The sequence below is a fragment of the Schistocerca piceifrons genome, chromosome 3, assembly GCF_021461385.2.
Source record: "Schistocerca piceifrons isolate TAMUIC-IGC-003096 chromosome 3, iqSchPice1.1, whole genome shotgun sequence".
NCBI classification, from domain to species: domain Eukaryota; kingdom Metazoa; phylum Arthropoda; class Insecta; order Orthoptera; family Acrididae; genus Schistocerca; species Schistocerca piceifrons.
This window is the reverse complement of record NC_060140.1, coordinates 632,265,497-632,287,667: the sequence shown is the minus strand read 5'-3', so window position 1 is coordinate 632,287,667 and position 22,171 is coordinate 632,265,497. Positions and strand designations below refer to the sequence as shown.

The window sequence follows — 22,171 nt, the reverse complement described above, 5'->3', positions numbered from 1 at the left end:
TTGAGGCCACTAAATCATATGGTGAAAGTGAAACCAAAAATTGAAATTTATAGAACGTGTGGAGAAGAGAACGGGGCAAGACCTACGATACTTTGCAAGGATACGACAGGAAAAACCTCTTTGATGCAAAGCAGTTGGTGGACAAAACAGACTCGCCAAATCAGGAATAGTACAACTCATAGATTATTATGATCTAGTCATTCGTGAAAACATCAAAAACGTTAGTGAGATGAGAATAGCAATTTCGGTAACTCTGCTCCACATAAAATCCACTGATGAGCATCCACATCATGCCCTCTGTCCAAAAGGTAACACATTATGGTGCAAGTATAATTAGTATCAGGCGAATGGACAAAAACAAACACATGCCTGAAACTGCTATGTAGGAACTCAAGCCAAAATGCAGAGATTTTCAGATTTTAAACTCCTGGAAAAATGGTTACTTGCCAAAAGACAAATCCCGAATGAAATCTTCAATAGATGCATTTCGGAATGCTTGCCAAGTACTGTTTATGTTGGCATGTCAGCTTTTCGTACTGGTGTGATAGACGCTAAATATGCCTTAATGATGGGGTAACAAGCAGATAAAGAACTATCAGCATACTAGTCATAAAACTTCTGGCAACACGAGAAGTGGGCTGCTACGAGTGGACATGCAACGTGTCGCTGGCGCTGAAAAAGCTGCTGAAAGCACGAGAAAGGAAGCCAGAATACCAAAGAAAGTAAAGAATACTGAAGAAGATGAAAATAACACTGGCTGAATAAGATTATGGAGCAGGAATATTTTGACATGTTACCATTGAGAAGAAAATGGCATTCAACTATTACTGTCGGTTGCCCATAAACATCTATGCACACTTAAATCTCATCCAACATTAGAACTATAAAATTTTTTCCTTGAATAACAATCTAATTCTTGCCTACACAGTGAATCACATTATTCAACTATGTATCAAATATTTTAAGATGGTGCATGTCATATATTCTTAAGTTAATACGAGGAAAAAGTAGCAATTTTAAAAAATACACAGAACAACTTTGTTCACCGTTTCAAAATGTTAATAATTAAAAGAATTTTATATTTGTAACTTTTATTTTAAATACCGTGGAAGCACAGTGTACTCACAGTAATAGTTGAACCTATTCAGAACATAAGATAAAAACCAATATTCACTCTACTATGTATTCCTATGTTTTTAATGTCTTTCACGTAGGGGACACAATACACGAATTATTTGGTTAATATTTACTTCAAAACTCTATTAAAGTTTCTGAGTCACTAAACTTGAAAGTACTAGTAAAAAAACACATTCAGTGACATCCAGGTCCCCTTAACTCATGATTGTCCCTCTGAAATCGGGTTACATTCCTACAAGGATTCGATCTTCAGCCACGAGAGTGCGAGTGATGTTGATATTTTCTGAAGGAAAGCTGAATTTATTTTGATTTGAGTAATATCCGTTAAGTCTGAAGTACTTTCAAATACAGGCACGATGGATCAATACTACTCAATAAATTATGTAGCAAAATGTTCCGTTATTTAGAAGTTACTGATTCTACTTTGCAAATTAAATCACTCATAGACCCACCAGCAAAGTATAAAACCACTGTTGTTTGCAATTAAAATGAAGGCAGCTATTAAAACAAATACTTTATGAATAAGCATTTAAAGCTGTGACTGATAATAAGTGTGACAACAATTATCGCTCTGTAAACTCTTACAAAGTGATTTGTAAATTTTTATCACCACAAAGTGGATGCGACATGAATCTTGGAAATGTATCAGTACTGTTGGAAAAGATTATAACGAACCACCGCCGCCATTATGTATGCAATTGTACCGACCAACAAATCATTCTAGATAAAGCAAGGGTAATTCTACATCCTTTGTTCATAGTTTTAAGAGATGACTTTTCCTTCCAGATGAAATAGCTGCACCAAATATTATCATCGTAGACACAACTTTAGCACACACCTCAGAGTAAACGTATGATCAGATGGCACGTACGCACCTATCACAGGCTTGTTAGCTAGTGTTCTTCCCTTTCCCTTTCCTTCCTCGCGACGCGACGCTCCAATGTCTTTTCGACAATGTGGAGCTAAAGCCCATAGTAGGTCCCCGTGCTATCTCCATTTATACAAATATGTTATTCTCATAGTGTAATTGCCCTGAGATATTTACAATCAGTTTAAAAAAATGTACAATGTAATACCCATAATATTGGTTACAGTTACTTCGTTTTTCCATCCTCGTTTAAAGGGTAGAAAAGAATATTAAGCAGCTGAATAATCGGCGAGTCTATTCGACTCTTTAACTTCAAATAAAAATTTTACGAATTTATTCTGACTTTAGCTGTTAAGTTAAGAGACGAAATAAATTTCGGAACATCTCAGGCCTGCAAACTGAATAGCACACTTTTCAATTGTGGACTTACTAATCACACTTTCCTTTATAATTATCTTAGCCCCGCTGCTTTGCTCGCATGGACTGTATGGGCTTCAGAGTTCTTTTTTGTTTTTATTTTAAAAAATGGGTCAAAAAACGGCTCTAAGCACTTTGGGACTTAACATCTCAGGTCATCAGCCCCCTAGAACTTAGAACTATTTAACCCTAACTAACCTAAGAACATCACACACATCCATGCCCGAGGCAGGATTCGAGCCTGCGAGCGTAGCGGTCGCGCGGTTCCAGACTGAAGCACCTAGGACCGCTTGGCCACACCGGCCGGCTCTTTTTATTTAATGCTATTTTTATGCTGTTCACGAACTGCAAAAACTTCTAAGCTTTTCAATCTAATTATGGGCATTTAAGCACAATCTTTTCCGAAGTACTTCTGAGAAAAAGCGATTCTGGTAGCTGGAGTCCAAATTTTTTGTTAATAATGACTTTTGCGTTCTTTTGGAAATATGTACATAGCAACTCTAATCCCGTAACAGATATTTTCTTGTACTAAACTGAAAGGTGAATTACCAATTTGTATAAATTTAGCTTTAAAATTTTTTAATATAACGAAATATTTTCTTACAAATTTCCATCCCCTGTTGTTCTCACTTAAGGGTTGAATTTCCAGAAGCACTGTGTGGGGTTAAAATAACAAAGATGATCGGGTTCACATGCGGTTCCTCTCCTTAGAAATGTCTTCGCTCAAACTCGTCTAGGGGTTGAACCACAAGTGTCGCATTACACGCCCTAAATTAGACACTTGTGACCCTTTGGTAAAATTGTTTGGCTGATGGCAAATTTGCGAAAGTAGTCGTACTTAGAGTTACTGTTAAACTCGAGAGCATATCCACTTGACACAGTTGGATCATTCACAATCTCATCGCGAAATACAAGTTATCTAAGCAAAGAGTTACGAGTTCACAACAGGCGCGCGGCTGCTCACCGCTCGGAGACTAAATACCGCGATGCCACACAACGCGAAATTTTCTAAGTCATTTCGCTTCCTAGGTGACTACAGACCGACTGTCCACTTTCGTGCCTCAATCTGAGCTGTACCGTTTGGTGTCTCCAGCCGAATTGCCTCTACCCGTCCTCGGCCGGTTTCCCGCGCACCGAATATCCTCGCTCAACTGACTAGGGCAGTTCCCTATTCTGAAGCCGTCCATCTGATCGGTTAGAGCTTATTCTACATTATTTTACATTTTAACATATTTAAATAATCAAAGCTTGGCCACTTTCATGTTCTAAATAAAGTAACAATAATATGCGTTACATAATAGATGTTAAATTCTTTTACACAAACCAATACAATTTCCTTCTTAACTTTGAACTGTCACGGCCAGTAGCCTTGGACCAATGTGCTTTCTGATAAATAAATAAAGAGTAAAAGTAACTAATATGCACTAACCTTACCAACATATATTATATTACCTAATGATTCAATAAGGTACCATGCTGTCACAGTTCGATGTGTTTCGTGTGGAGGAAATAATGATCTGATGCTTAACTGAAAATACTGATAAATTAAATTTACTATATCTTTTAAACAAATAAAGTTATAGAGCTGATATTTACAACATTTGTAATTTTAATGATGCGCTTCTATATGAAATGTCAGTCTTTAAAATCGACAAAAGCGTTCAGATTTTAGCAGTCAGGTCTTTGTTACAAAACTTGTTAATTTCACTTAAACAGTAAATCCTAAACTATTATGGATATGATCAGATTCAACTTTTATAGGAATCACCATGAAATTTTATGGATGATGGCAGATTAAAATTACTGTGGCTTCTTCCCTTGCATTACTACAGAGTTATATAGTTTTCATAAATGTTTCCCTTTATTGCCTATCTTAGGTCCGTCATATTTAACACTGCTACGTCTCCTGGGTTACAAACAGCTTCTACTAGGTTTCCCCATGAGGTAGGTTCTCGTTTGTCTCACGCGCACACTATGGCGCTTAGGCCTCAATAGACAAGAGACTCAAGTGTGTTTCCCCATCTTGTGGTGAATCAGCGCCCTTTGTGGGACGCGATCCTGGACGACAGGGCTCGTTTCACAATTCCTGAAGGCTGACCCTTTCGGCCATATACTAAAATGAGAGTGAAATTCTCGTTGACTCACCACTGAAAAACTTTTTTTTTTTAATTTCTAACCGGGAAGTCAATTACCAGTTGCCACAGATGTAGCCTTAAAATACTTTAGTACTTCATTAGTAATTATTTATTTTCAAGAAAACTTTCACCAACTGTTTTACCTCCATAGTGGCCGAATTCCCGAAAATCCTGAAACACGTATTTCTTTATTGTGGACTGAGAAACAGAATACCACTGTTCATAATTTTAGCTTCTACATTCCCTTGATAGCGACATACTTTCAAAAAGGCTTTTATTCCCTATTTCGGACAAATTAAGCGATGCCTAAAACATAAGAGCCATATTCTCTCCCAACTTCAAGTGTCTATCCTTTGTGGTTTGAACTGATCGATGATGAGTCAATGTATGAGTCTGACGCTATTTCACCTCATTAGAGGCTGAATTTCCAAAAACAGTGAAACACGTATTTTCTTATCTCTAACCAAGAAAGCAAACATGAATTTTCAAAGATATAGCTTTAAAAATCCTTTCGCAATGGAAAATTTTCGTAAAATATTCCACCATTATTTTAACCCCTTTGGGGTCGAATTTCCGAAAACAGTGAAACACCTGTTTAATTATTTCTAACTGGGAAACCAAATATAAATTTTCATACATTAAGCTTTAAAAATGCTTTCATATTAAAATATTTTCTTAAAGAAACTCATCAGCAATTTCACCCCCTTAGGGGTTCAGTTTCCAGAAACACTGGCACACGTTTGTTATTATTTGCGACTGAGAACTCAAATACCAATGTTCATATACGTAGCCTTAAAAATACTTCTGTTGTTTTCTAATAGCGATTTCTATTAAAAATAACTTTCGCACTCTACACTCTCCTCACCCTTTATTTCATACCCATTGGGTTAAATTTATAAAAATGATGAAACACGTATTTCTTTATTTGTGACCGAGAAACCAAATATTAATTTTTGTGGGTCTATCTTGAAAACTGCCTTAAAAGCGACATTTTTCAAGAAATCCCTTCATTAATTTTTCATCCCCTTACGGTTGAGATTTCGAAAAATCCCTTCTTAAAAGACGTCGAAAGTGCAAGATCTTCACCTGTAGCAAATTTCAAGTTTCCGTTCTTAGAGGTTTGGGGTGGCCGAAGATGAGCCAGTCAGTCAGGTCAGCCTGTCAGTCAGGACACTTCCTTTTCTACATAAAGAAGGGTGCTGTTAAAATGAGACATACAAAACTCATTAGCCAAGTATATTGATGGTAATAATGTACAGTTGTACTAGAATCTAAATTGGATATGATACATTGTCATTTCAAGCAGCTTCGATAATTAACTAATGGAAATGCAAGTACAACGTTGTCACTCGCCAACACAATATATCTGGAATTTATTGGTATTTGATGGTGCATTCAAGACCAGTTTTGGAAATAATAGATATACAACACGATAAATGAGTATTGAAATTAATCGGCATATAGCTATGGAGACTGCGTTTTATACACATGGTTTCCTTTTAATTTACAAACTTTGAAGTACAGCCGGCCGGAATCGCCGTGCGGTTCTAGGCGCTACAGTCTGGAGCCGAGCGACCGCTACGGTCGCAGGTTCGAATCCTGCCTCGGGCATGGATGTGTGTGGTGTCCTTAGGTTAGTTAGGTTTAATTAGTTCTAAGTTCTAGGCGGCTGATGACCTCAGAAGTTAAGTTTCATAGTGCTCAGAGCCATTTGAACCATTTTCAAGTACAATGTCTTAAAAATCCGTCAATGAAGAATGTACAAGATTTTGTTTCCGATTAAAAACACAAATGAAATAAGCCTTTCTCGTGCTTTTCCATAGTCATGCACTCGAAAATATGTGTTTATCAAATTTGTTCATCATTTGTTAGTCACAACTTTGCAGCTGTAATATTTAATGGTCCACTCCTTTTGTTGTTAGATTGTGCGCAAGAATGGACCAACTTCAGATCCTGGATGGACTTCTTACGAGTGCCTATGACCGTCGCGCCACGCCCACCAACCACCTAAGTGAGTAGTCTGAAACTTCTAGCCTTTTTTCATCTTATATTTCAAGATAAATTATGTCACTGTAATGGAACCAACTTATGACGTTATTCATCTGATCCACTAAATTCTCACGTGTAATAAGCAATATGAAGCTCATTAATGTAAGTCTGTTTCTTTTGAAGTGAATCGTTGATGATGTGTAGCCATACAGACGATTGTCCCCTGACACCATTATCCGCTTCAGCTAACGTAACATGTGTAAGTCAGTAACCGCTACAATAACTTTCTAAGTTACTTAGAAAAATCTTCAGCTTTTGCGTTTTTCCTTTCAATAGAGTGCCAAAATTCCTCAATATTGGAAGATTACTGAAGTCTTTCGGTGTATTAACAACTATTTCTTAATATTGTAGTAAAACATATTCACATAATTCAGTTATAATTTTGAATTTTATTCTTAGGCTATAGATGATCAGTTTTGCTAAGTTTTGCAAAAAGTTTCGGTTACGAAGCTGAATTATTTATCTTCCTTAAAGTTTATGCGATATCTAGAATTTACCGAAAAATCAAACGGTCTCTTTAGCTGTAGTTGCTGACGGCAGAGAATTTTATGATGACTTTGATGAAGCAGTCTCAGACGTTCATGTTGCATGACAGTTTCATTATCGTTATCTTAGGGAGGAGTTGGTGACAAGCACTTCATGATTGTTAGGTTACGCACCGTATAATGATTTATATGTCATACCTCTCTGTCCCGGAGTATTCATTGGGGGACATGTGAGCATGTTGGTAGTGGTAATATATTTATATTACAGGAAAGTTAACTGGAGTAGCCTTCCTGGTGTTATTAAAGGCGACTGGAAATAAGTTCCAGCTTCACCAGGCTATTGTTTTCTGTATTGTTAAGATAGCAGATCCAAGTAGGTAACGTCGAGACAAGTTGGAATTTGTGAGACCCGAGTTTCTCCCGGCGTATACAACATTTAACTAACTAACGGGAATAGCGCCGCGTAAGTTCGTCGAGAATCGCCGTTGTTTGGGCAAATGCACACCCCACAATTTTAAAGTACAACCACAGCATGTGAGGGCTGTGCAGTAGAATTTAACTCCTTGGTTTTCAGAGAAACATCATGAAGATAACACTTACATGCACTGTAAACTCTAGCGCCATTGTAAACCAAAGATGACCGATATCAGAAGTTATCGATTGTGAAATTAATAATCAACGGATGAGGTAGCAATAACTCTCTCCCCTGTTTTCTGACGAAAGAGAGAGCAGGTTTCTATGCAGAATTCCAACAAAAACCACCGACTCTGTTTATTAGTTACTGCTTATTTAATTTCAACAGCTTCCTTAATAACACTACCCCAATAACAAGAAGAGCATGTCAGAATCTCCGTGTTGATTTATTCCATAGGACGAACGGTACCAAGAAAATGTTCTGCAGTGGCGGATTTGCTCGGCTGTTGTAAGTGCATGTGACGCTTATGCTCAGTATACCGGTCCTCGACAGCCCTGATATATGACACGTCAGAACTGCAACGAATACTGTAGAATCCACCCTTAGCAAACGAAGATAGTCGTTTATGGAACCTGATCCTTTACAGAACTTGATCATAGATTGTGGTCGAAATGCACATTTCACATCATAATTTTGCAAACTACGATCAATCCTGTTCTAAAAGCTCCCTCCTAATGGAAAAAAGGCTGTAGACTTTGGTGTTACTTGGGTACTGACACCACTCACACGATGAAAAGTGGTCGATAGCGCAAGGTACGTCTGATCAGTCTTGCGCTGTAACCACTGTGTTGAAATATGACTTCCAGATGGGCTAACTCAGCTGACAAACTCTCAGCGTCCTAGATGGCATGAGCCCTGTCAACCTAAGTACGAAACGCGTGTAGCCGAATGATAGTAACTATCAGTCTGCTGTTACAAGTCAGTGTGAGTGGCTTGCTATAAGAGGCATGTCCCTAAGGACCATCAACCTTTCTCCTTACCAACACATAACACTTCAAGGAAGGGATAACAGTCATCCTATTGCGCCACAACCGTAAAACAAACATTCGGGTGGGTTGAATTCAGGTGTTCTAAAAAGTCGTTCCAATTCTCACTGCCATGACGCCAAACAAGAGGAGCATCGTCTACATATCTGAAAAAAAGAAATAAATAACACCCATGATTCGAAGCCGCCGACTCCAAGGTAGTCCCTCGAAGTTGGTAGTAACAGGTTTCAAACGGACTTCAAATCCAATCAACATTTGTGTGTTCGAAGTACTGGTTGTTGAATAAAAAGTAAGTAGAATCTAAACATGTCGAAATTTGTTCGTTAATTCAGCACCAAACCTGATCTCAAGCAACTGTAACGAATCAGGCAGAGGAGCACAAGTGAACAGAGAGACTACGTCAAAACTTAAAGGAATATTAGAGTCATTCAAACATGATCCCACTAATCGCTGTGAGAAATCGGCCGAATTCTCAATGTGGTGGTCACACCGACCTACCATGCGACTGAACAGAGTAGGAAGGTGTCGGAACACCAATATTACAACTGAAAGATGAGTGGCCCCTTCCTTATAGACCTTAGGGGTGCCACTCAAACCAGAGAAACAACACAGTAAGAATTAAGACTTTTAATAGTCTACTGAGGCAAGGAACTTTTCTTCAGGAGGCTGTTAGTTTTTCTCTCAAAACTTTTTGTGTGGTCAGAATCGATTCTGCAATATGCTGAGTCAGCATAAGATGTGATGTGAAGATCAGGATCCTTTTAAATTCCGTAAAGCATGATCTTGGTGTGCGTAAACCGGACGTCTAGCATATTCGTGGCAGTCGTGGCATGTCATATACTGGTCCGACTATTAGGACTGTGAAGGACCAGTTTACTAAGCATAAACATCAAACAGACGAGCATATACGCAACGGCAGAACATTATCTTAGCCGCGGCCATCCTATGAAATACAACAACACGGAGATTCTAGCATGTACTTCCAGCTATGGAGATAGTGTTACTAAGGAAGCTGTTGAAATTAAATTAGTAAGTAATCTTATAAATAGATGTGGTGGATTCTGTTAAAATTCTTCATGGAATCCTGCTCTCTCTACTGGAAAACGAAAACAGAGAGCCTGAGTTAATGCTACCCCATCCGATGATCATTAATTTCACTGCTGATAACTTCTGACATCGCTCATCTTCGGTTTGTGATGGCGGTAGTGTTTACAGCGTGTGTGAGTTTTATCATCCCGGAGTTTCTCCGATAACCGACGTCTTAAATTATCATGTACAGCGTTTATTTGCAACAGTTATATCTTTAAAGTGGTAGGGTGTGCCCTGTGGAAATAATGGCGCTTGTCGACGACATACTCGACTGCATTCCCATAAGTTATTTGAACAAGTGAAGATTATCTCCTACTTAAACCTGGAGACTACACGCAATGATTTACAATAATTCCTACCCTAAAATAAATCTGCTCATACGAAAGAGTGTAATTTTTGTTAATACTGAAGATTAATTGACTTATAATGCATCCTATTGATAGGAAAAGCAACCACCTCTGGAAGAAGCACCATTATGTTACCGGAGAATCAAAGCAGGCATTTAATTTCTTATCAATAAATGTCACTCGTTCTTCACAATATAAGGCACGTTTGAAAATATTATAAGCAGCTACTGTGTTATTCTATATCAGCAGTGCTAGCGTCGCCTAAGAAATTTCCATTTCTCGACTGGGTGATAACTCCCGTAGGAAGATACATAGTTAAGGTCGCTGTAGCCCACAAAATTATGCACTTCGGTCACAATTATATATTAACGACGTGCTGTATGGAAAAGTTAATCCGGAGGGTTCTACTGCTCCGGTAGGACCATACTCGCCACGTAAATACAGGTCAGTGCGCGATATCGGAAATTGCTGTCGGACTCTCTCTCTCTCTCTCTCTCTCTCTCTCTCTCTCTCTCTCTGCCTCTCTCACACACATACACACACACATGCATGCACTACCTCTATGACTCGACAGTAAATCTCGATATTAAACTCTCATGCCAAACTGGCATATAAAACTATTATGTAAGACAAGTTTATGTAATAATCTTCATTAAGTGTCTGACAATTTTGCGATGGATGTTATGTTTCATATCTTTATTCCATTTTTTATGCATTTTCAATAAAAGTTCCTCTAATATTCACTGTTTCAAATAGTGAATATTACCAAGGAATTAAAATTCAGGATAATAAGATATTAATGATAAGCTTCACTGATGACGTTGCTGTCCCCATTGCATGCGAAGAAGAATTACAGTTCTTCCGGATGGAAATAACAGTCTAATGAGTGTAGAATATGGAATAAGAGTAAACCGGAGAAACACAAATTTAATGAGATACAGCATAAATGCGAACAGGGGGAAACTTAATAACAATACTGGTGATCACGAAGTTCACGAAATTAAAGCACTCGGCTACCTTGGAAGCAAGGTTAGCCATGACGGGCGAAGCTCGGAAGACAGACAAAGCAGACTAGCTCTGACAAAGAGGCGCTCCTGGACAAGAGAAGTCTACTGGTAGCAAACATAGGTCTTCATCTGAGAAGAAAATTTCTGAGAATACGCGTTTGGAGTACTACATTGTGTGGTCCTTAATCAATAATGGTTGAAATACCAGGAGAGTAGAGTAACGAAGCATTTCAGATGTGGTGCAACAGAAGAATGTAGAAAACTGGGTGGACTAGTAAGACAAGAAATGAGGAGGATATCCGAGGAATCGGACAAGAAAGGAACTTGAGGAAAATACTGAGAAGATGAAGAAACAAAATGGTAGGACATGTGTTAAGACATCAGGAAATAACCTCCATGGTACTATAAAGAACTGTAGAGGGTATGAACTGTCGGGGAACACACAGATTTTAACACACCTAAAACCTCACTGAGAACGTAGATTGCAAGGGCTACTCTGAGACGAAGAGGTTTGCGCAGGAGAGCAATTCGTAGCGAGTCGCACCAAATCAGTTGATTGATTGCATACAGAACAAAACTGCATTACCTGTCGAAGTAGACTATGAGACACAGGTTTATTCTATAAGAGAATGTTATTTACAGGGTGTCAGTGGATACACCCTCTTTTCAACTCTCCATATCATCTACTCAGAATTTTTTTAGTGTATATATGAGATACCACCGAAAGAAATTATAAGACAATGAGGAATGTAACAAAACTCTGGTGTCTCACCTTAGTACCTCGTTGTTCTCGTGCATAATGATATTTACATCTGTGACAGATTTTTGAATTCTCACGCCACGAATGAATTTCTTCAACATTTTTCAAATACTTCTGTTCGTTTCATGCGTCAATGCTATCTGACATTTGAAACTCATAGTACGCTCTCCATATATTTCCTTTTAAAGGATCCAGTACTCAATGATAGTAATACGCTAATAGCTCCCACAATTACACTGACCCTCATGAAAATAAAGTGAATGAAATATGAAGCAGAATATTATTTCAAAGTCATGTTTACACGTGTTATAATAGTACCATACTATTACTGCTTTTTGAGGAGTATCTGTAACTGCTATTTGAGGATGATTCACAAAGTACGTCCTGGTACACACCGTTCCATCACACAGATCTTGTATCTTCGTTTCCATTTCAGATTAAAGTCCAAATAGCTGCATGGCAGCATTGCTGGGCGGTCGAGTATTAATTATCATAATAGCCTGCAGCTGTGTAATTTAACTGCAGTCTTATTCTGACAACGGCCACCTGAAGAACAAACCCATGCGAACAATAAAACGAATCCTCATTGTTTAAAAATAAAATATTTCTTCGGTTGCCACATCGATAATGGACAAAAAAAGTAGATTAGGAAGACAGAGGTCGAGTGTATATTTAATTACATTAAAGCAAGGGAAATTGTCCACAAAGAGGAATATGTTCATTAAAAATTTAATTATCGTCAGAGCCTTTAACGTCACAAAACGTCTCAGTTGCCAAAATGGAACAGTATACTACATATAAATTAAATAAGTGCAGTATAGTGCTTTTATGGATTAATGTACCTAAAGTTGCTATCCGATTGTCAGCCTTGCAATGATGCTGCTCAATTATGAAGTAATACAGGTTTTGTAAAGCTTGATAGTTTAAATATCTTACTTTCATGTTTGTGTTAGTTTGTTAAAAGTGAAACTTTTTAGGGAAATTTTCTGCTACTTAATGTATCCAAAGGGTATTTACTGTTTGGTTGGTCGGTTGGCTGGTTACCAGATTTTATGGAGGCGACCAAAAGCGAGGCCTTCGTTCCCATCGGATTAGGGAGAGAAGTTGAAGAATGTCGGCTGCGCTCTTTCAGAGGAACCATCCCGGCATTTGTCTGAAGCGATTCAGGGAAATCATAGAAAACGTAAATCATGTTGGCCGGACGTGGTTTCAAACCGTCGTCCTCCCCTATGCGAGTCCAGCGTGCTAACCACTGTGCCAACTCACTCTGTTGCTTTTTAAAGAATGTTGATGCATACTGCAGCCAACAAAAAGTAATATTAAAACAACTTTCTATCATCGTTATGATCCCTTTCTTCATACTATCCCCTTGTTTACATGGCTACACTTGTTTCGGAACACCGTGTGTACCACCAGTGGCATGTCTCCTATTTTACTAGTAACAAGGTTCTTTTCCTCTTTCTTTCCCAAGGATTTCTGGTAGGAAGCACAGCATGAGTAGACAGAAACAATATGCACACACTATGAAATCATCTGTGGAACATGCGAAGAAAGCGGTTCCTGGAGGTTTACTATGACCGTGAATTTGTAATCAGAAAATGTTTAAAGAAAAAGTGCATGAAGTAAATTAATATTGTATAAACCCTAAGAACTAGTTTTACTTGCGGAAGCTTCAAAAGCAAACCTCTATATGAAATTTTTCCCAATCCTATTAAAATTCTGATAACGAAATCCTTTGATAGTGGAAAATAATATAACACTCTGAGGCTAATTTGATGAATAATCACACAGTATACTGTAATTTTGCTTACCAGTAACAGTTATACCCAGATAAATTTGTATCTAAACATGAATGACAGGAAATGTGACGTTAAGTGGCGTACTTTGACAGCTGTCAGATTCAAAGCTCCCTCCAATACGCTAACTTGATCTCATGGCGCATAAGATAGTTCTTTGTAATTGTTCGGTGTAAATAACTTCAGTGGCGGATACCTCAACTTGCATGTCTGGCCCGTTTTACTGTACAACACATAAATTCTCCTCACTAAGCTACTGTACATAGACGTCGAAGCACACCCTTCCATAAGACACATACAACCCACGCAACGACTAGTAAAAATACACTGAAAAGCAAAAACAAATAAATGATGGCAATAGCTACTGTTAGTGGTTGGGCTGAATAATCACTGAAGGTGAACAGCCTTTGCAATACCCTACTTTTATTTACAGAGAGAAACCTTAGGAGGTAGCCTATTACTAAGCAGAAAGAAATTAAAGTGGTTGAAATTTTGTTTCTCGGAGAGTGGAGTGGTTTCGAGACTTATCTGTTCTGTGTCGGCGTGATGTGGCGAAGGCGGTAGAAGCAGTTTGAAGTTGCTGATATGAATCTTGCAAGTTCATCTAGTCGTGCCCTGGCATTAATATATCCTCTTTTCCTTACATTCTGTTTCGGTTGGCGGTGGTAGTAACTTGCGTAGCATCCATTTTTCGTAGGCTGTAACAAAGTAACTGTTCATGCAGAACCTGAAGGTGGTTTTAGTTCAACTGTTTGGCACAGTCCACATGACGTGTTTAAATTAAGATTCTATTTGCTGTAATTTGCCTATTGGGATGTTAGACAGCCCATATACAGTAAATATTCATGGTTCACGATAACATTGTTCCCGCGAAAACAGTCACTTACGTAGCATCACAATTCACAGTTTCCACACAGGCTGTCAGTGTTACAGCATGCGTTATAACTGTAGTTTGGATGTGTGAGCGCTTACAACACCCCTGGTTTCTCCACTTGCAATTACGTTTAGTACTTCAGATGTTATTCTAGCTTCGGTAACTGAAGCACTTAAACACAACTACCACGTTAACAACGGCTAGTGATCTCAGATGCCGGGTAACGGATAAAGCTCGGCCAAATGTGAAGTTGTCGTATAGTCTTGGTTGTAGCTTTTCCATTCCGTCAAACTACTTCCTGCGTGTGATAATAATACTGAAAAACACTGTCGCCAGCCAAAAGAACGAATCGATTGACGTTATTCTAATAATTCACCAAATCTGGTCTTTACTATATTTTGGTTCTTATTAAAACTTTTACTCTTTTAATAATTTCTATCACTGAAGGAACAGGCTAAAGCACACAGACAGCTGAATAATGACTGCTTCCAGAATACGTCACACGCACACACTCAGACAGTTTTGGACCATGAAAACAACACCGGAACGACAATAATGCCTTCTTATGCTTCTGAAGGTAAGATCAGCAACACTGTCTCTGAAAACATGAATTATACACAAGAAATATTTCGCGATACTTTTATAAGCATCGAAATGATTGGAAAAGGTTTTCTACTTCGTTTTTCTAAGGTTTATTGAAATGATTACTTTATGTAATTTCTTAGACAGAAGGTCCCAATAACCAAGTTCACACACTAGGTAGAATTGGTAATTACTTTTCGTTCTTTCAATACAATCTACAATTCTCCACATTTACTTTAATTGCTGCACTTGAGTGATAATTTAAATTTGGTTTGAAAGAAAACACTCAGTTGCGCAATAATGTTTCACACCAATTGATTCTCGGTTTCAGTATAGGAACACTTTAGGTTAAATGAGTCGTTTTGCGTTTAAAAAACCATAAAATGATTATTGAATAAAACACACAAAAACTTGTCAACACAGCTCGTATACAGAACTATGGACGCTAAATATCAGTACTGTCGTCGTGAGTACAGTTGCTGGAGATTTAGCTGCTCTGAAGGCACGTACCGTTATGCAACGACGGAGATTATTACTTGCCTTCGTGGCGTCGAATTATGCGACTTATACCAGCGCATTATGACTTTGACTTTCCAGGGGTCTTGCGTCGGTCTAAGGAATGGATGCCTTAGACCTTTCCCATTCAGGAAAGTTTCAGACGTAATTCTATATCTCCTCTAAAGCATTGCAAACTTGTACTTTAGCACTTCCCCTTCACTCACGTCTATTAAATAGTTACACTTTGCCTTTGTTTAAATGATACTGCGGGTTACAGCGTGCATCAGCTTTCGTCACCTGCCTCAACAGTGCCTTGCGCCTGTCTGCCCTCCGTCCACCTCTCCCCTCTCCTACCTGCTTCCGTTAGCAGCAAAAATTATCCAACTTTCCCGGTGTACCAAAACGTCTGGTTTTCACTTATATTTAACTTTAGCCCTGAGTTGGTGTTGACTAAACTTTACAAACAATTATACATAGTTAAAGAAAAAAAAATTTATTGTTACTTAAATAATATTATAAACATTTGTTAATTACATATAAACATCGAACTTCACATAGTCAAAAAGTATTGACTTCTGCAGACACTCTTATACACAACATATTGTACAAATCGCATTCTTTGCGTCATTAGTGCAAAGTCTATCGACCCTCAAAAGGTCGATAGAGTTACAACGTCATATATCGTAGTCAAGAAAATGAGCAATATCAAATTTACAGTTCATGTAATGCAGCTCCATTCTAAACCGTCGACAATACTGTCCGTTCACGAGTGCATTGTCACTGCCACAACCATCATTCCATAAAAACCAACAGCGTTTGTTTAATACAGTGTCCCTGTAGAATATCCATCACTAAGTCAAATTTTAAACCGGTGTAACACAAGAAAGTTCGCTATTAATATCGCCTTTAACGCACACAATTACTACATACAGCACCTGCTTCCGTACTGCCACGCCCATGCGCCATTCGCGACTGTCTGCCACACACCGTTCGACCCCATAACTATCGATACCTCTCTCGCTCCACAGTCCTTGCAAATCGTCTGCCTACTGCATTCCGTTTCACACAATACATATAACAAAACTGTATGCAAGATCACAAAAAATTCGAAACCTTTACGTAAGGAACTCGTATAGAAAATAGCACAGTAAATATAGTCATACATCCTTGATGTTCAACACTTTACACCAAATGACAAATATTCTATATCATCAAAAATATATCTACGGAGTAAAAGGTAGTAAAGAAAGGAAAAAAAACCTGTATCTTACTTTTAGCCATGACATCACACACACAATTACCTTATTACAGTCCAGAGTTTCAGGCATGTGCGTTACACATAATACATCGACCTGCCATTTCAGTCATCTGTAAATATTCCTAATTCGTTTTCATATTTTAAATCATGGCTTATTATCGTCATGGTTCGATAATATACACACTTGTCAGTACTTGTCTTTCTTGGAACTGCGACTAATATTTTCCCCCACAAGTCTGAGAGTATTTCGACCATTGTGTACATCGTTTCAATTACATGATATAGCTCTCTCATGGTTATGCTCTCCCAAATACCTCAGTAATTCTGAGAGAATATCGTCTACTCCAGGAGCTTAAGTTTTTCAGTGCTCTGCCAAAATCTCCTTACTGCACTACTTCTTCATCCATTTCCTCTTCCTTTTCTATGACATTGATTTCAAGTTTCTTTTTATTACATAGCTCTTTTAAATAGTCCCCATTTTAGCCTACCCGTTTTTGATTAGTAGTAGCCTGCAGTATGAACACTCGATATCCATAAAACTGCTTATCTTTTCTCTAAAGGTTTCCTTAATTTTCATATACACAAGATACAACTTTCACAAAGATTGAAAGCAGCCATCTGATACTATTTAGTGATTTACAGTTGATTATTATTTGCTACAGTCCGTCTGATTGGGAAACTAGGCAAAAGACATTGATAATCAACCATTTTGGAAGGCGAACTTTCTCCCTTATTACGTGAGCTGATAACTAGCTCTGACCATGAGCGTACGACGCATACCTGTCTATTCTCCCACAGTGTTCTATGACTTATTACCTAGGAAAATATTGTCATAATTATAAAGAGGTGACATTGTGTAAACAGATTTACATGATACACTTAATTTCGAAAACTTTGCCCGCCGAGGTGGCCCGGCGGTTCTAGGCGCTACAGTCTGGAACCGCACGACCTCTACGGCCCAGGTTCGAAACCTGCCTCGGGCATGGATGTTTGTGATGTCCTTAGGTTATTTAGGTTTAAGTAGTTCTAAGTTCTAGGGGACTGATGACCTCAGAAGTTAAGTCCCATAGTGCTCAGAGCCATTTAAAAACTTTAAGTTCGAGTGTCACGTTCCTACCTGTTCAGATCGCCCTGACACAGAATACAGCCATTCAACCATCACTATTTTATGTGAGTTGACAACTGCCGACTCCTTACTGTGTGAACGCTTTTTAATAATATAACAACTCTCCAGATACGAGTGTGGGTGAGTCTGTGTCTATGTAGGGTCAAACAATGTATATCGTAGTTATAAATCGAGCTTAGTATTTTCTTCTCTCCACTACTATCCATTCAACATTCCATGCGTGGAATGACTGTAGCGGAGCAATATGATCACTAGCCCACTACCAGCAAATGGTTCTTTTACAATGATGATGATTGTCCATACTAGTAAGCCAAAACCTCTGGAAGATTGTAGTTGTTGCCTGACACAGCTCCGAATGGCTAACTGCAATAAACGTGTATCATCATCTTATCCTGTTTTTGTTCTATTAGGAACATAGCACGACCCCAGTAAGCCTCCTGACGAACTGATTTCCACATCCCTTACCATTCTTCGAAGACTGTAGCATCTTAGAGATAATTATCTGTGGGCTGAAAAGAACTGAAGAGTGACTGTCGATAAAACTACATATTACACATAATTTCCAGCATTTTCCAGTAGCGAGTTGTATACATACGATCTGCTTCTTGCTGCAATCCACACTTGGGCCACCTAGCACAGCCACATTAACAACTAACAAATCCCATACTTCATAAGCACCCAAATTGTCCACAGTATATAATATCACCAAATGTTCTATTTTAACTACAGTTTTTTGTACAGCCCTTATCTTTCTGAAATGTAATTCGTGTACATTGAATAGCTGTAATCCAGCAGAGCAGTGGAATTTGATGTGAGTGCAACATCAATTTTCTAGACAACAAATTACAGGTCTATCAGTGTCAGTTTATTGTGGTGTGCTTTTCATTAATAATATGATGTTTAAGGACAATGAATATATAATCTAGCCGTAACTGTTACAATATTCCATCACAACAATCATCTTAACACTGGTCTGTTCTTTTCTCTAGCAAGAGTTTTATTTTATTTATCTATTATTGACCTCTGTACCTTGTTATTCTATGTATAAAACATCGTAATGTATAGTTATCTATCAGCTGTTCCACTGCATGGTATTAACTGTATCTTAGTGACTTTGCGTACAGTTAAATTAGATTGTACACTGTGCCATGCAAATTTAGTTCACAGTCTTCTGAAAGTATTTGTATGGAGTGTAGCCATGTATGGAAGTTAAACATGGACGATAAATAGTTTGGACAAGAAGAGAATAGAAGCTTTCGAAATGTGGTGCTACAGAAGACTACTGAAGATTAGATGGGTAGATCACATAACTAATGAGGAAGTATTGAATAGGATTGGAGAGAAGAGAAGTTTGTGGCACAACTTGACTAGAAGAAGGGATCGGTTGGTAGGACATGTTCTGAGGCATCAAGGGATCACCAATTTAGTATTGGAGGGCAGCGTGGAGGGTAAAAACCGTAGAGGGAGACCAAGGGATGAATTCACTAAGCAGATTCAGAAGGATGTAGGTTGCAGTAGGTACTGGGAGATGAAGAAGCTGGCACAGGATAGAGTAGCATGGAGAGCTGCATCAACCCAGTCTCAGGACTGAAGACCACAACAACAACAGTCTATAAATTTTAACCACATGTCATATATATATATATATATATATATATATATATATATATATATATATATATATATACGGTGAATCACCTAAAACTCGCACCGCAAATAATTCGGAAATGGACAGTGCTATTGATGTTCGGTTTTTACAGAATGGGTTGGTGAGCTGGAGCTCGTATTCTTAGCCAGTCAACAGATTGTAATAATATTTTCAAAGTAAATTTTTGTACAAAAATGTGGTTTTTAAATTAAGTAATGCACACTGACATTAACAAATACGATTATCGGTGTTGTTTGTTGCAGAATGCTAATGGGAGTCGTTTACGAGATACCGTATTTTGAAAAGTTCTCACACCTAAAGAAGAACACATGTGCATACACTAGTTATTTGTAGTCTGCCCAGTAACAAATCAACTGACCACCACAGTTTATGTTCAAAATGACCACAGGCAGCAGCAATACACGCTTCCAGTCTGGTATGTAACGACTGCTGCTCAAGTGCTAGCATCTCACCGGAGACGTCCGAGCATTCTGCAGTAATACGTCATGGCATACCATCTGGAGATATTTGTATGTTCTTGTAAGCAACGTTTTTCACCTTCTCCCATAGAAAAAATTTCACAGCTGACAAATCTGGGCAAGAGGCTGGCCAAGGTACTGGTCCTCTGTGTCCACTCCACCGATTTTTAAATAATTTGTGAAGACATGCTGCAGCACTTTGTGCACTACGGGCTGGACAGTCATCATGTTGGGACCACAGGGTCATTTTAGTCTATAGAGAAACATCTTTAGCATCTGTGGAAGATGGTCTATTAGGAGACTGCAATATATGTGCACACTCAGTGTTCCATCTGTGAAAAACAGGGCTATGATCTGATGGTTCACTATCCCACGTCACATGGACGCTGTTTTTCCACCTACCTAAGCCAACGTACCTATAGTGAATGTTTCGGTGGTTTACCTGGCCATCATTGGTAAATGTGCCTTCATCACTATACAAAATACATGCTATATCTGAAGCATCCTCTCTGAATGCCTATGTACAGATGTTAGCACGATTGTTATAATTGTTTCTATGCTTCTCTCGATGAAGGGAGATGTAACAGGAATGGAACCTATGTCGATGAAGGACGCATAGGACAGTTGCCTGATTCATGCCACCTCCTGGTACGATTGCAGGGAACCTAACAGCCGGATCAGCTGCAAACAGCAGCAAGAACATTCATTGTCTCCTGTGTCGAGGACAGCAAACTGCATGTACGGGAGGATAGGGCTCCCAAGGATAGATGCATATCTCTCTTGATCCATTATGCCTTCCAATATGACGAGATACCACAGGGAATGCCAAGGAAACATTTCCCAGACCATACCACTGCCTTCTCTGGACTGCAAGCTTTCGACGATTGTTGAAATGAATTTCCTTTCAGACGTTTCACACTGTACACGCCAACGGCCATCTGTCATCTGAAAAGGCCACATGTCGCCACTAAATGGATGCCCAATTGCAGCACTGGCATTCAAACTCCACGTTTCGTCGCCCATGAACAGCAGTCAGTATGGGTGCATGAACCTGACACTTGCTCCAGAGACCCATACGCTGCACCGTTCACTGAATGGTCATTGAGGAGACACTATTGATAGCACATTGGTTCATCTGGCCGGTTAGTTGATTAACAGTAGCACGTTTATTCCCACGACCTACCGTCCTTTCCTCCCTTTCCCTTCCAGTCCCTTCCCTTTCCTTCTTCCCTTCTGTCAGTCTCTTCATCGGTCTAGGAGGCGGGTAATATCGATTGGTAAACACTCACGGCTTCTGTACCGACGAAGAAAGGCACCTGTGATGTGCTTTAAGGGCGTATGTCAGGATACTTCCAGTGGCATATGGCCATTCACTGCATCCCCTGCCTCTTGCCAGTCGTATCGGCCCTACGATCCACTGCCAACCAGAGGCAGAGGACGAGAGAGTGGATCTGCATCTGCGCAACTGCTTGTCCACTTTAATTACCTTCACGCGCAGATGACTCCGGCAAAGTTTCAATGGACTATGGGCTTTGAAAGTCCTGAGGCGATGGAGTACTGATGGTGAGGCAAGGGTTTGGTGTACCTGAACCTTAGTTGGTGCTCTGCACGTTAGGCGGTCAGACGGTGATGGTCGTTCTGGTACTCGTGAGAGACGGGGGGACTGGTTCGGCAGCTCGTCAGACGACAAAGCAGCCCTATACAGGATCACTCTGCTTTCCCTAATCCAGGGAGGGGCCTAGAAACGGTGGCCTAAACATAGCCCGTCTCAACCCAGCACAAGTGGCAAACTGCGGTCACTTGTTCACTAACATATGCGGTCAAAAAAATTATAAAATAAAGTTACCTTAAATATCTAATGATTGGAGTCTGGAACGTCCGTACTTTACAGCATAACGACCATAATCAGTGCCCAGAGAGAAAGACAGGACTTATCGCAAGGGAATTGGCTGGATATAACATCGACATTACCGCCATAAGTGAAACACATCTTAGTGACTCTGGCAGTTATGTGAACCGCTCGGAAGTTATACCTAATACTAGAGTGGAAAATCATCCACTGAAAGGGCGGAAAGTGGGGTAGGCTTTGCCATACGCAATAAATTGGCATGTTCACTAACAGCACTCCCAAAAGGTATCAGTGACGGAATAATAA

At 39.1% G+C, this 22,171-nt stretch overlaps 1 protein-coding gene across 1 annotated transcript in view; it reads left to right on the top strand.

Moving 5' to 3' along the window:
- The window catches only part of LOC124788906 (glycine receptor subunit alpha-3-like), a 723,618-nt gene that overhangs the window by 312,417 nt on the left and 389,030 nt on the right, over window positions 1–22,171 (top strand). The window contains exon 3 of the mRNA XM_047256189.1: window positions 6,480–6,568. Within this exon, the coding sequence (XP_047112145.1) occupies window positions 6,480–6,568 (89 nt within the window). The remainder of the gene's footprint in view (window positions 1–6,479; window positions 6,569–22,171) is intronic.